The sequence below is a fragment of the Hippopotamus amphibius genome, chromosome 8 (genome assembly GCF_030028045.1).
Source record: "Hippopotamus amphibius kiboko isolate mHipAmp2 chromosome 8, mHipAmp2.hap2, whole genome shotgun sequence".
NCBI lineage: Eukaryota > Metazoa > Chordata > Mammalia > Artiodactyla > Hippopotamidae > Hippopotamus > Hippopotamus amphibius.
In genome coordinates, this window is record NC_080193.1 from 101213210 (window position 1) to 101227424 (window position 14215).

Genomic DNA, 14215 nt, shown 5'->3' on the forward strand with positions numbered 1-14215 from the left:
TTCCTCAATATGAAAGCAACGCTAGAGAACACTAGTCTTCACTCACATATCCAAGTTTCCTGTAAAGTCATGGTTAAAGATAACTTTGATGTGCGAGGGGTAAGCTGACACTCACAGGAGACTAAAGACTATGTCTGACTTGCGAGCTAACTACAAGGAAGGAAAACAAGGCTAGTTTTCAACCCATTGAAGAAAATAAGATAATAACGGGATGACTGCAGCACAGACTAAAATGTTGTCAAGCTGAAGCAAGAAGAAAAAGGCACCGTCCTCAGAACAAGTGTAGTTAGTGAGACATCATTTGCGTCGCTCTCTAAAATTTGAAGTCACCTCCTGAAATATATTTCCTTCATTTTCTCCCAGAGAGAGCCTCCTTTTTTTATTCAAATAGATAATATCACTTTGGGTGACTAATATCATGTTTTTAAAACACGGTTGGTTGTTATAGTAACCTGATGAAAAAAAGACCATGTATTATTTCACTGGGTTGTTCCATGACTTCCAGCAGAATTGAAAGGCTTTGTCAGGGCACTGTAGGATTTGCTGACAGACTGTTGGCCACGGTCATTTTGTCCTCTCGCCCGCGGCATCCTTCTGCGAGCTCACTGAGGATTACCTGAGACCCTCTTGCTAGGTTAAGGGAGAGATAGAAAAGATGGAGCCAACATCAGGCAGGAAAGAGTGGTAATGGTCTCACTGAGCAGCTGGGGTGGAGATGAGACGAAAAACAGGTTTTACGGAGGTAGCCTGAGGTGGTGGCAATGACATTCCAGAAGCAACCTAAAAAGGACAGTCCCTGGGCAGAAAGGCTCAAAGTGTCACCCACAAGCAGAGCCCTGAGGTGAAAATCTACAGACCTAGTTTCTCAGACTCTATGACCTTGGACAAGTTTCCTTATGTCTCTGAGCCTCGTTTTCTTCTAAAATGTGAAAATAATTTCCAAGGTCCCTTCTCCAGTCCTAATCATCAGTGATGGTAGGATCCTGAATTAGACCAGGGCTTCTGAAAGTAAGTTCCCAAAGACTCACCGAAGAATTAAAATCCCTCAGGCCCTGCCTCAGATCTTATGAATGAGAAGCTCTGGATCCAAGGCACCTCAGTCTACATTTTTTCCAAATGTTCCAGGTGATTATTGTGTACAATCAATGGAAGGACAGCTGTAATAGAGTCCAACCACAAAAGCAAAGATTTCCAACAAGGGTCTGAATGTCAGACTCCTCACCATAGAGAACAAAGTGATTTGACTTCTAAGAAAAAATTTAGAAGAGAAATAACTGCCCCCTTTGTAGGACCCATCAGCCCCCAACAAATACTGAGCATCTGTCCGACATGTGCCTGGGAATGAGAACAGGAGATCATGTTAGTGCTGAAACAGCAGCCCTGGTCTCAGGCTGTTCCCACCCAGAAACTCCTGGGGAGGGGTCTCCAGAACACTTTTTATTCACACCACATTAAGGTACAAAGTTTCCTGCTGATAGGGTTGTCACATCAAACACAGGGCATCCTGTTTTTGGGTTTTGGGGTTTTTTGTTTTTTTTCTTTTGGCTGAATCTGGCAAACCTACCTACTAACTCCTACCCCTGTAGACAGGGACACATGAAAGAGGAAGTAAAGAACCTTTCCTCCGTCTTCACCAATAGGATGTGTCATCTTTCTTATCTGAACAAAGAAAATTGACCTGAGCTGAGAAAAACAAATGTATAAAATAAAACAAGTCCTCTAAGGTGCCTGAGTCATAGCTCTAACTAGGTACAAAAGAGAAGTAAAACAATAGGAATAGTTTTCCCGAGAAAGCCAGCTCCCCCTTCACTTTGAGACCTCCCCAAACAATAACTTAAAGGTATAAATTCTTAACCTTCCCAACTGGCTTTGCTCCAATTAACAACACAGTGACATCAACAGTTTGCAAGTTTTGGTCCCAAGTAAAGTAAGTGGGTATCAACTGTGGAGATAGAAGGTACAGACTCAGTATAAAAATAAAGTCGGTTTTAGCAGCAACCCACAGTTCAAAAAATAGAGAATAAAAATGAGTATTCATCTCCCTCCCCTCCCCAAATATTGGAAGATTAGATTGAGATAAATGTAGACTGCGTGGGGCAAGGGAGCCAGTGGGAGCTCACATTCCAGAGTCTTAAAGGTTTAAGCTGAGAAATAGGTTGACTTACACATAATTCTCTCTGTCAAAGAGGAAAGAGATTAGGCTGAAGCCACCTTCAGAAGCCCAGCCGGGTTCTGCATAGAAGACAGATGTCCCTTCCATGCCCCAGATGTCCTAGCTCCCCAACTCTCCAGGACATTTATTTGAGCATCTACTGTGTGCCTAAAGCTGTGATGATGCCTATTTTGGAGAAGTTCCCACCCGAGCTAGGGAGAAAAAGATGCACACATTTGAAATTATTAGAGATGAATCCGAGTATAGCTGTGGAACAGAAGGGAAAATCCATGTAGGCTTGAAGTGTCAGCACATCTGATGGAGGAGGTAGAATTTGAGATGAGTGTTTATGGATGCAAAAATGAGGGATAAAGATATTTAAGGGTGAGGAATAGGGAAAGAAGAAGTAGCAGAAATGAGAGCACCACCTTGGAATAAGGGAGATGAGCAGAGCTATGTGCTGGGAACTGGTAAGCATTGGAGTTGATTCAGGCATCCCCTGGTAGCTGTCTCTTGCTCCCCTTATCTCCACATTCCTACCTGAGACTAGTGGTTCCGGGAGGGAGAGCACAGTGCCCAGCCTTGCCCCACCCCCATCATGGTGGACCAAGCCTCATTTGATGATGAGTGGAGTCTTTGGGCTTCCCCAGGACCGTGATCTCAGAGATGGAGATCGTGATGAAGGTTGGAAGACCATAAAGCAGTTGGTCCTCTGATTCGAGGGCAATGCATCTCTCTGAGTATTGCAGGCAATGGATCGACCTTCACAAACAAGTTAGGGATTAGAAAAGGCTTTCATTTGGTCCCCAGACACCTCCTCCTCATATTTTGCTTTCCAACCACCCCCCACCCAGGTCACACTCTTTTTTGCCTGTTTCTTCTGCCATAGGAGAAACTCTTTGGAGCTAAAGAGTATTTTGCTTCTTCAAAATTGAGACTGAGTGAAGAGGGCAATGCTTAACTCAATGAATAGCTAATGGTAGAATTTCAGAGAATAGTAGAGAAGATATTAAGCTTATGTAAAGCTGTCTATTGTCTAATGGTGTCTGAAAGATGCCTGAGAGAACCCTTGCCTAAGGCTCTCTCTGTCATTTAGGTCTTCCGTCAACTATGGAGAAGAATGATCTCTCTAAAGACATTTGGAGGAGCAGAAATGATATCAGACTATCCATTAGGGCTCCTAAACCGTGTGTTTCTTCATGGCTTCCAACCAAAGGCCAAGAAGTCAAGAGGAACAGTCTCCCGCATAGTAGGAGCTGATTCTAGCTAAGTGCTGTTACCATGTTAGGAAGACCTATTCCTTTTTATTTAACAAATCTTTCTGGAATGCTCACCATGTGCTGTGTTGTTTGTTAGCACTTGCTTGCAAAACAAGAGAGAGCTATAGTGAGCAGGAGAGAGAGGGTGCTGCCTCAACAGCAATCCTCAGAACTTGAAGGGGCTAAGAAACACTGGGGAACCTGTTGGGAGAGCAAACTCCTGGCCCCATCACCCAAAAATTCTGATTCAGGGCATCTGAGGTTAAGCACTTGAATAAGCATTTTTAGTAAGTGACCCAGTTGATTCAATTATAGATGGTCCTGGTCCCTGGTCACACTGAGAATCATTGCACAGAAGAACAGGATGTGGAGGTCAAGAATGAGAAACCTTAAGTGGAAACCAGGCAGGCCAAGGCTACATACTGGTTAACCAAGAATCACAGAGGAGATGTGTTCCTCACATTTGTGAATGAGTCCATCTGGAAGCCATGAGGGAAAGCTCCATTTACCAAAGAAGGAGAGCAAAATGGCTGCAAGGGCCACGGTTGACAACACTGGAGTTGCCATGGCAACTGTAATCGGTGCTCAAGTGGAGCTGGGAAAGGTCTGGGTAAGAAAGAGGAGGTAAAGAACCTGTGCTAAAGAGAACGCTGTGTGATTTATCAAGAGCTGCTGTAGCTATGGTAGCCTGCTTCGTATGCCAAACAGTGGGGAAGAAATCAAAAGGACAGAGGATGAATTTCTTTCAAGAATGGCTTGCAGGTAAGGGGCTGGTGGATAGATGATTCATGAAGCACTATTTGCCCTTTTGGGTTTTTTTCAATTTGTTGCCAGTATTCCTAATATTGGAGACTCAACCAACTGCTGAACGAATCAATCAAAAATAAACTCAAACACAATACTCACATAAGGAAGATTAAAAACAATTCTGGAAAACGACCACCACAGGTTTTTATTTAATTAAAAATATTATACATGTTGTTGCATTTTCATGGAAAATATCAAGTTAAAAAACACCAACAGTGTTAGTTTTTAGAGACCTTTGCACCCTCTTCTGCCATTTGCTGCTTTTTTCTGTCTGTGGCCTTAGCCATGTGTAAGGAATTGGGGCCCGGTGGAACTGGAGCTTCCTTGAGGTTCCTACCCACAAGACTCTGGAAATGAGCCATTTTCTCGACAACAATGGTGCTCTATCGAGTTAACTCAGATACCACCAGCTTTGGCTTCCTTGCAAACCAGTGAAAAGAGTTGGCATAAAAGCCCAAACACATGTCAACACCAGTTCAGCCCAACATGTCTGCAAGAATCGGCTATGACCTTATCCAGTTTCCAAGCCAGTTGGCAAGTGACCTTGTACTCGACCTGGTGTATTAGTGTCCTGAGTCTCTCCACAAAACTTCCCCTAAACCCATGGTGGGAAGACACTGTGATATAGTGTTTATATTCAAACTATCAGCAAATACACAAAAGCACATGTGGCCCCCACGCACAATACTATCAAATAAAAAATACATATTGTTACAATACAACCTTTGGAATCACTGGCTAAAATATAGCCATGTGAGTATTTTTAGTCTTCAGGTAACTATATATTTGTTAAGAAAAAAATAACACAGCATAAAAATTTTACTTGAAAACATCATTTCAGCTATAAACTTCTCACAGGTAAATACAAGATGTATATAACACCATCCTCTCCCTTACTTCTTCCTTTGCTTTCTTGGGACTGTACCATTCCTTAACTTATGTCTTGATCCCCACATCGTAATGCTGCATCCCTGTATTACTCCCAAGTGATGCTTCTACTAAGACTGGATCAGATGGGACAGAACCAGCCCGGCTCTGTTTTTCTGCTCCTTTGCTTTAAATTGTAGTACGCTTAATTTGGGTTCTGCATCCTGCTTTATATTAAAGAGAGACGAATCCCCCAAAATACACAAACAAACAAAAATAGCTGGATAGCAAAAAGGCAGAATTGCCTCAGCTCCTACAAGTTGGAAAAATAGTCTTTTTCTTCATCATGGTCTCTCAATTGATGGGAATAAAATAAGGCTGAAATTGCTTTTCACATTCTGGCTCTGTTGGGGGCATTTTCACATAGACCCCTGTAGTAAGAGGACTTCTTTTCTTTAGCTGCCAAACATAAAAAGAAACAGGAATTAGTACTGAGGAATACAGAAGCCACTTCTAACTATAATAGGAGTCAACAAATATTGGGTCCCTGCCCCACTGAGAAATGGATGTTCACGACATACAGAATGACAAGCCCCAGGGGATTTTCTTGATTCTGCTATTAAAATTCATTTTGGGTAAATAATTCTGTGCTATTGACGTAAAATAGAAATCATTTTCCCTGACTGAGAGCTAGGAGAGAGAAACTTTGAGAAAGCTTTATAAAGAACATCCAAAATGCCTATGACAATCAACTGGATCTTGTTTGTGAGGGGATGAGCTTGATAATTGAGCTTCAATTATTCTCTTTGAGAGCTGTTTGTCTCATTTCTACTCCTCATCTACTTTTTATTACTTTTTTCTCTGTCTATATTAGTTCCCAGTTTTTATCACCCCAGTAAGTTGAGGTCTAGTCTACTAGTCTGTATGGCAGTTTGTAGCAAATGAGGTGCAAAGAAGCTACAGCAACAGAACCGATTGAGTAGAGGATCTTGGAATAGTGTGGGGGTGGGGGAGGGAGAGAGGGAGGGAGGAAGGGAGCCAAAGAGAAGGGGAAGGGAAAGAGGAAAGGAGAGAGGGAAGGGAGGGAGAGGTTTGTGATGGCAAAGCCAGCCTGAGGCAAAGGAGGCTGAAAGTGACTGTCAGAAAGAAATCATGACAGGAAGCCTGATTCCATACCTCTGTCTCTGCTACAACAACTGTACTACATGCAAACTGGGTCCTCATTTAGTGGGCGGGAGAAGAGGGTAAGACTTGCCAGTCAGGCAGACTGGGTAACAGGGAGCCCTGGACAGATGTGACATGGAAGCCTACAGCTTGGACGAGGAAGGCTCAAGTAGGGTGGCCCCAAGAGATGGCTTCCAGGTGAAGCAGAGGGATATTAACCACCCAGGTGGTCTTCCCCAGCACCATTTGCCCAACCTAACCTTGTGTTTCAGGGTTATTAACTTCAGCACAATTGTCATGAAGATAAAGAGCAAAACAGCTGCCTCGTGTTATTCAAACAGTTACTCAAACTGAAACCCGGTGAAAAGCACACAAACATTCAATGTCAAACACACTCATCTAAAATATTAGTCATCCCAAAACCTCAAGAGCCAATGCCAAGGATTCTAGTGTGTTCTGTACCACTGTCCTTCCTGTTCTTCATTTATTGCTTCATCTCAAGGAAACTCAACAGCATCATTTGGTCAGTTGTTATCACTAAAGGTATCCCAACCAAGGATGGGGCACTGTCGGCACTGCACTCACCATTTTGCTCAAAGAAACAGCTGTGATGAGGAAGCTGTAGAAAAACAACCCTGAACTAACTGCTGCCAGGATCCAGAGGAGGAAATCAGAATCTGGGCATGGTTCTGGATCTGCAACAGAGAACAAAGCAGAGCTTCCCTGAGACACTTTCTAAATTCCAGGGCCCTACTCCCCTCATTGGTGGGAAAAGGAAGAAATTCAAGCTTCCAGACCTTGATGTCCATCCCTAAATAGAATCACTGGCCCCCAGGTAAGTCTGGCTCTCGGGGCTACCTAGCTAGGCATTTCAGATCAAAGGCCAAAGCCAAATTTCATGCCGGTATCATTCCAGAGTGAGTGCCCTAACCTGCTGGGAGGAAAAACACCTTTCCTGACTCATTCTATTTTTTGTTTGTTTGTTTGTTTGTTTTGTTTTGTTTTTCCCTCTTTTTTTTTAAGCTCTTAATTGGAATACAATTGCTTTACACTGTTGTGCCAGTTTTTACTGTACACCAAAGTGAATCAGCTGTATTTATACACATATCCCCATCTCCCCTCCCTTCCGTGACTCCCTCCCACCCTCCCTGTCCCAGCCCTCTAAGTCATTATAATTTACAGTGAGAATGCTGTTTGCCTTGCCACCCATACTAAGCAGGACTACCACGCGGTATGCCAGAGAACTCTTAAAGAGAATTCCCACAGCCCTAAACATGAATGACCTGAAATCAAGGAGTAACACTGTTTGCATGCAAAGAAGAGGCAGCAGTGCAGAAGGTGTCAGTCAGTGATGCTCACCAACGACATAAATCTGGGTTCCGTTGCCCACGCCCACGTAGTAGGGCGGCGGGTACATGAGCTCCACCTTGCAGATGTAGAGCCCAGTGTCCATGGCCCTCAGCCCTTGGATGGTAAGGTTCACTTTGTTTCCACTGGAGGTGCCAGTGCAAGTGGAATCATCCAGGAAGGTCAGTTCATCCTCCACCATGTAGGTCGCGGCACAGACTTCAGTCATCTGGCTGCCTGCCTTCCGCAGCACCGTCACCCGAACCTCGGCAGTTTTGTTTGAAGACCCGTATTCACATACGAAGCTGGCGACCCCCCGGCTGCTGGCCAGCACCACTGCAGGCTGGGCCACGTGCATCCCTAACGCGGGAAAGACAAAGGGAACTCAATGAACCCATGCTCTCCCGATGACCAGATCCAGGCAAACCCTCTGGCAGGGCAATGTTGATCATTGATGGCCCCCTCCAGTTTCACCTGTCAGCTTTTCTCTCTCCTCATCAACAAAACCATCACCCTCCCCAACCCTTTCCTTCTCCACCCACCCTAGCACCCCTTCCATCTCGCCACTGTCTGCCAGCTACTCTCCGTGAAGGTGCTTCCTTATTGGAAAACAGTTTCTTGAAGGCAGTTGGTTGTGGCATGAAAACTGATGTGACAAACAGAAGGGCTGGCTCTAGCATGCAATATGTGATTTGGGGAAAACCGTGACTCCCCCATAGCCTTCATTCTCCCTCACATGCAGAAGAGGGGATTAGATCAGATGACATCAGACCGCCTTCCAACTCTGGTATTCTAAGCTTATAATAGAGCTGTAGGAACTATAAAGAGGAGGCGTTACAATCTGTTTGCAGAACACATATTAAGTTAACCTTAAAAATGCATCCCAATATACATTAGGTGCAGACAAATTCTGTTTGATTCCACTTATACAAGGTACCTAGAATAGTCAAATTCATAGAGTCAGAAAGTACACTGGATGATGCCAGGGTCCGGGGGATTGGAGGGGGTGGGGAGGGGGAATGAGGAGTTAGTATTTAATGGGGACAGAGTTTCAGTTTAGGAAGGTGAAAAATTAGGGAGATGGGTGATGGTGAGAGTTGCATAGCAATGTGAATGTACTTAGTGCCACTGAACTGTATAGTTAAACGTGGTTAAAATAGTATGTTTCATGTTACATGACTTTTGCCACAATAAAAAACATTTAAAAAAGAAAAAAAAGAGTAGTAGGGGAAATTTGGGAGGCTAAGGTACAGGATCTTGCCTTATCCCTCAAAGTTTACCCTAATAGCCTCTGCCTCCATCGACCTGGACCTGGATATCTGTCACCCACGAGGAGCTGAGACTCGGCTCACAGGACCAGCTGCCCCCTTCCCGGCTTCATTACCATACAGCGAGAGATGCTGCTTGATGAAGGAAGCCGCAGAGCCGAGGGCACCGGGTCGTTTCCTCTGTAGGCTGAGGCAACCCTTCTATTCACTTCTATGGGCTTCCCCTGCCACTGCCATCACCTCTTCCACCGCCCTCTCTCCTTCACTTGAACAACTTGTGTTGCTTTGTTCTTTTCCCTCTTGCTTTTACAGGACAAGGGAGGCCAGCTCTCAGTACAAAAAGGCTCACATCATCTAAAAAAGGGTGGCTTCATGACAAATTACTTTCCTGTAACTATCTGGGCCCCTCTCTATTCAGCCAATCACATAAGTGACCCTCAAAACTTGGATTGAACCATGTTACTCACTCTGTTCAAACCCTTGCATGCCTTATACACCACTGATCACAAAAACAAATAAATAACACTCACTGTCTCCGTAATCTGATCCCAACCTACCACTCCAGTCTGAGGTTCCAGGACGCCTCTTCCTGCCTATAAGTCACTTTATACTGAAAGCACTAGTCCTTTCCCCCAAGCACCTGTACTGGACAACCTGTGTCCTCAGAAGAGAGAACAATATGGCAGCAGCCATTGCCAAGGTTAATCCAGCAGCCCTGGTTAGCTAGACAATCGCTGTCTTTCCCAACCCTCATTGCTGTCTATCAGAGATGCCCTCTGAGCATCCTTTGTACTCTTATAACTCCACCGCAGTACTTAAATTCTGCCCTGTATTAAAAGGGGGTTTGTGCATTAATCATTATATCCTGCCCATTTGTTGTGCTGACTCTAAACCTAAGAAAGACCAAGTTTCCTGCCCTCCCCAGAGGCAAGCTCCCAATTATCACTGCTAAATCTAGTCACACTTAATTTTTCAATATCCACCATGGAAGGATCCCAGTTACAGGCTGAGATAAATTTTCTTAAAAGTGAATTTGACTGTCTCCCTGCGTATTTAAACTTTACATGTTCAAAACATGTAAAATAAGAAAATGTGTATGAATATTTCTTATACAGTAAAAATTAAGTAATCAAATATTTTTGAGCACCTGCTTTGGACAAACCACATGGCTTTCAACCAGAAGGTGGAGAGGGAGAGAAGGTTGAAATTCAGCAGAAATGGTTACCATTTTATATCATGTAACAAACCTGATATCAGCCTCTAAAGAGCTTTATTTCATCTGAAACCTGGGGAACCTGCATCTAAAGTCCAGAGATAAGTCAGGTGGCAATTAAGTATCTGATGCCAAACAGACCCACAGCTGGCTTGCTTCCTTGCTTGCTTGCTTGCTTTTGTTTTTTCATTCTTTAGTTCTTTCTCTCATTCTTCCTTCCTTCCTTCTTTTTTTTGTTTCGCTACTTCAAACTGCTTTCATTTTTAAAAATAATTAGCTAACTAGTTTATAGAGCTGATTAAGAGGACCTTAAAACCCTGCATTGAGTAAAGAAGGTTGAAAGTTTAAACAAGCAGGCTAATTCGTTTATAAAAGTGAATCAGAGGACCTTAAAACCTTGAATTGGGTAGGAAAAAACTTCCCATAATTTTCTTAAATCAGCGTTCTTTAAAAAGGGAAATCCTGAGCTAACCCTGATTCCAAGCCCAAATGGATTTAGGACTGTGGGTATCTTTTCTCTCTTAAATGACTTAACTTTACAGTATTTTCCTCTAATCTTATGGAAGTGTCTGAAATTGCTCATGTCTCCCAACCTACATGTACTCGTTGAGTTCCCACTCCATGCCCAGCAAGCTGCTAAGAGCTGTGTCTCTGCTGATGTGCTGCTGCCAGCTGTCCCCTGCCTACCTTGGAATACAGAGCTGCCCAAGCCGGGAGATTGGAGTCTCACCTTTAGCTTCTATGAATCACTGCCCTTGACTGCTAAAAGAAATGAAACCCAGGTGGGAGAAACACCTCCTCCTCCTTCATGCTCCAAAAGCCTCACTCACCTTTAGAGAAGACGGGGATGAAGAGAAGAGAAAACAGGGCCGTGCGGGGCCAGGTCCTAGAAACCAGGTCCGGTCGAGTCCCACGACTCCGGAATCCAAAGCAAACCATGGCTTTATGGGAGCAGTGTTCAGGTCTTCAGGAAGCAGAGCGAAAACTTTCAGGATCCTGAAGCTTTGAAATGCGTTTGAACCCACACAGAACCAAGGACTTTATATAGCTGGCTTTGATCCCAGGTATGCACTACACATGTGCACGCACAGAAGGCACCTGAATTTCTAGCCTTTTTGTTTTGGTTTTACGAGAAAGGAAGCCGTGGGTTTAGCTGTTACGTCGAAAAGATAACCTCAAACACTCAAAGTAAAACTGAACAAAACAAGCCAATCCATGGATGGAAAATGCACTCAATTTGAAACTGAAGCTTCTTGTTCACTTTGAGGATAAGTGGAGACTTGGAGAATTTCCTGGAGTGCAGGAGTCCCCCTAAGTCCCAGTTTTATCCAATTGCCTAGGCATCTTTTACCACCCAGTTTATTTCATTGGCACCACCCCCCAACACTGCTAAGTTGCTGGCTCTCTGAGCCCTTGTGCTAAAGACAGAATTAGTCTGGACATCATTAATAAAAGCTTTGCATCCTACCTGTGAGGCACCATCCTTGGCATGTTTTGCAAGTCAGAGTTTATTTCTCCTAGCTCCATTTAAGATTTTGTTAAGAGAAAAATATCAAAATCACAAGAAATAAATTGATCTGCCCCTGATTTTGCAGATTAGGAAAGAATTCTGGTGCTCTTGAAAGCCTCAACTCAACAAAGACAAAACAGAGTTGGAGAAGAAAAAGCCAACAAAAATGATCCGAGAAATTCAAACCTTCCATCAGAGGAGACTTTTTTTTTCTAATGGGAAGTTTTTAAGCAGAAAATCCAAGTGAGGTGAAATATGACTGAAGTTCTTAAATCTATGAAAGTTGTAGACAGAACAAATGTTCATCCTGTAAGAAAATACTAAGCACTGGAGACTACCCTGCTCTTAAACCTGGGGAGTTTTCTTATATTTCAGTGATGAAAGACATTTATTGAAAGCCTATGATCTGCCAGAAATTGCGTGTATGTAGGATTGAATGATAACGAGACAAAAACATAGTCAATGCCTTAAAGGACTTCTAGAAGACGGACACGCAGGCAGGCAGTATGATGTTTGCCTCCTGCATCCCTTCATGGTTGCCCTTGCCTAGGCTCCTCAGCACAGCAGAGGAGGCTGCGTAGAGAACGGGCCTGATGCCTCCCTTCTTAGACTATCTTCCAGCATCCCCTCACATGCCCCCTTCCTCTGCTTGTCATCTCTCCAACACACCTCTTTCAGGTTTCATCACCTTTACCAGCACTGTTCCTACTGCCTTCTTCCTCCTATTATCTTGTTTTATCCTTCTCATCCTCCAGGTGTTAGCTAAGGTGTTACCTCTCTCCTGACCTGCCTTTGTTCTATACTCCCCAAGCTCCTTATATAAGCCTTCAAACCCCAGCCGCAATACGAGCTGACAATAACAACTCAGTGGACACTAACTAAGGGCCAGATCCCAGTCTGGGCGCTGGAGATACAAAAGTGAAAAATATATGTTCCTAATATTGAAAGGAAGTCACAGCCATCACAAGGCAGACAGTTAAATCCATGATCATGAAATTGTAGATAAATGCGGGAATTGAAGTAGTACGGAAGCCATGAAGGAGCAGTAGCCATTGGTTCAGCCTGTGGAAGTCAGAAAGGGCTTCTCAGAGGAAGTAAACCCTGAACTTATTCTTGTTCAGACAAAAAGAAAGGGCTTCTCAGAGGAAGTAAACCCTGAACTTATTCTTGTCCAGACAAAAAGAAAGGGCTTCTCAGAGGAAGTAAACCCTGAACTTATTCTTGTCCAGACAAAAAGAACAGCATGTGTCAGGCTGGAAAGGGCATAAAGCAGTCATTGCAGCCAGAGAACGAGCCTAGCACAGGGATCACCAGTAGGTGGAAGACTAGATGCTTAGTCTAGGTTCTTAGTCTTCAATGCACCATAAGGAGCAAGGAGGTGTGATTAAGTTCACATTTTAGGGAAAGTCCCCCTGGCACAGGAGGAGGCTTGGAGGGGATGAGTTCAAGGAGGAATAAGATATAACCAGGAAAACCAGGAAGGAGACTATCGCAACACCCCAGGGCAACCAGGAATTTGCACTTTTTCTGTAAAGGGTCAGACGGTAAATATATTGGGCTTCGCAGGCCACACAGAATGGTCTCTGTTGCCACTATTCAACTCTGTTGTGGTAAGATGAAAGCAATCACAAAAGAATACGTAAATGAATGGGCATGGCTGTGTTCCAACAAAACGTTATTTTTAATGTCAGTCATACCTCAATTTTTAAAAAAATTATTTACAAAAACAGGTGGAGGCTGGATTTGGCCCACAGGCCACAGTTTGCCAGCTCCTGGTCTAAACTAAGGCAATGACAGCAGTGGTGACAAGGTCCCCAGGGGAACTAATCCACAAGCAGTGAGTGGACGGAGAAGTTTAGGATGACACCAGATTTACGGCTTGGTGCTGCCAAGAATTGTTCAAGTTTTATCTGATTTAAGTCTCAAAACAACCCTCCAAGGCAGGGATTATTGGCTTTCCCGATTTAAAAGGAGAAAACCAAAGCACTGAGAGTTAAGGAGACTTATCCCATCCCCCATTGGTTGGCAGGAGAGCCAGGATTTGAAGCCAATGATGCTGTTAATCACTATACTAAAGCAAAGGCTTTGAAGTCAAAGAGAACTGGATTTGAATCCTAGCAGGAAGACTTGCTAGCTGTTAATCTGGGTCTAAGAGACTAATGACCTTCAGAAAATAGCCTCAACCCTATTGCAAGGATTACGTGAGATAATGCAGGTAATGTATATAAAAGACCTATTACGGAGGCTGGCCGCTCGGTAAATAGGAGCCCTTTTTATTACAGAGTCATTGAGAAAACAGAAGTGTAATTTATTGAAATAGAAGATATAAGAAGAGCAGATCAGGAAATGAAGATGATGAGTTCCATTTGGGAAGGTTAAGTTTAAGGTATCTGTAGATGGCACACTCAAAAGCAACTGCCAACATGGATCTGGAGTACAGGAGACAGAGCTGAGCTAAAGATGTTAGCTTAGGCAATGAAGCCACGGGTGAACATTTCACAGGACGAAGGCACACGATGAGCACACTATAAACATTTTAATAGATAAATGAATGAAAACAGTTTAATATAAAAAGAGATGAGAGGAAAAAACAATGTGATGCTTGTGAATTCAATGGATCAAGAAACT

At 43.6% G+C, this 14215-nt stretch overlaps 1 protein-coding gene across 2 annotated transcripts; it reads right to left on the reverse strand.

Moving 5' to 3' along the window:
* Window positions 1-5439: 5439 nt before the first annotated feature.
* CTLA4 (cytotoxic T-lymphocyte associated protein 4) lies at window positions 5440-11016 on the reverse strand. Of its 2 annotated transcripts, XM_057746096.1 has the most exons (4): window positions 10908-11016; window positions 7609-7956; window positions 6835-6944; window positions 5440-5544 (listed from the first exon to the last, which is right to left on the reverse strand). In XM_057746096.1, the coding sequence occupies exons 1-4, from the start codon at window positions 11014-11016 to the stop codon at window positions 5440-5442; spliced, it is 672 nt and encodes a 223-aa protein (XP_057602079.1). The 2 variants fall into 2 exon arrangements, with proteins under 2 accessions (XP_057602079.1, XP_057602080.1); XM_057746097.1 differs by lacking the exon at window positions 6835-6944 and having other exon boundaries at window positions 5477-5544.
* Window positions 11017-14215: the final 3199 nt, after the last annotated feature.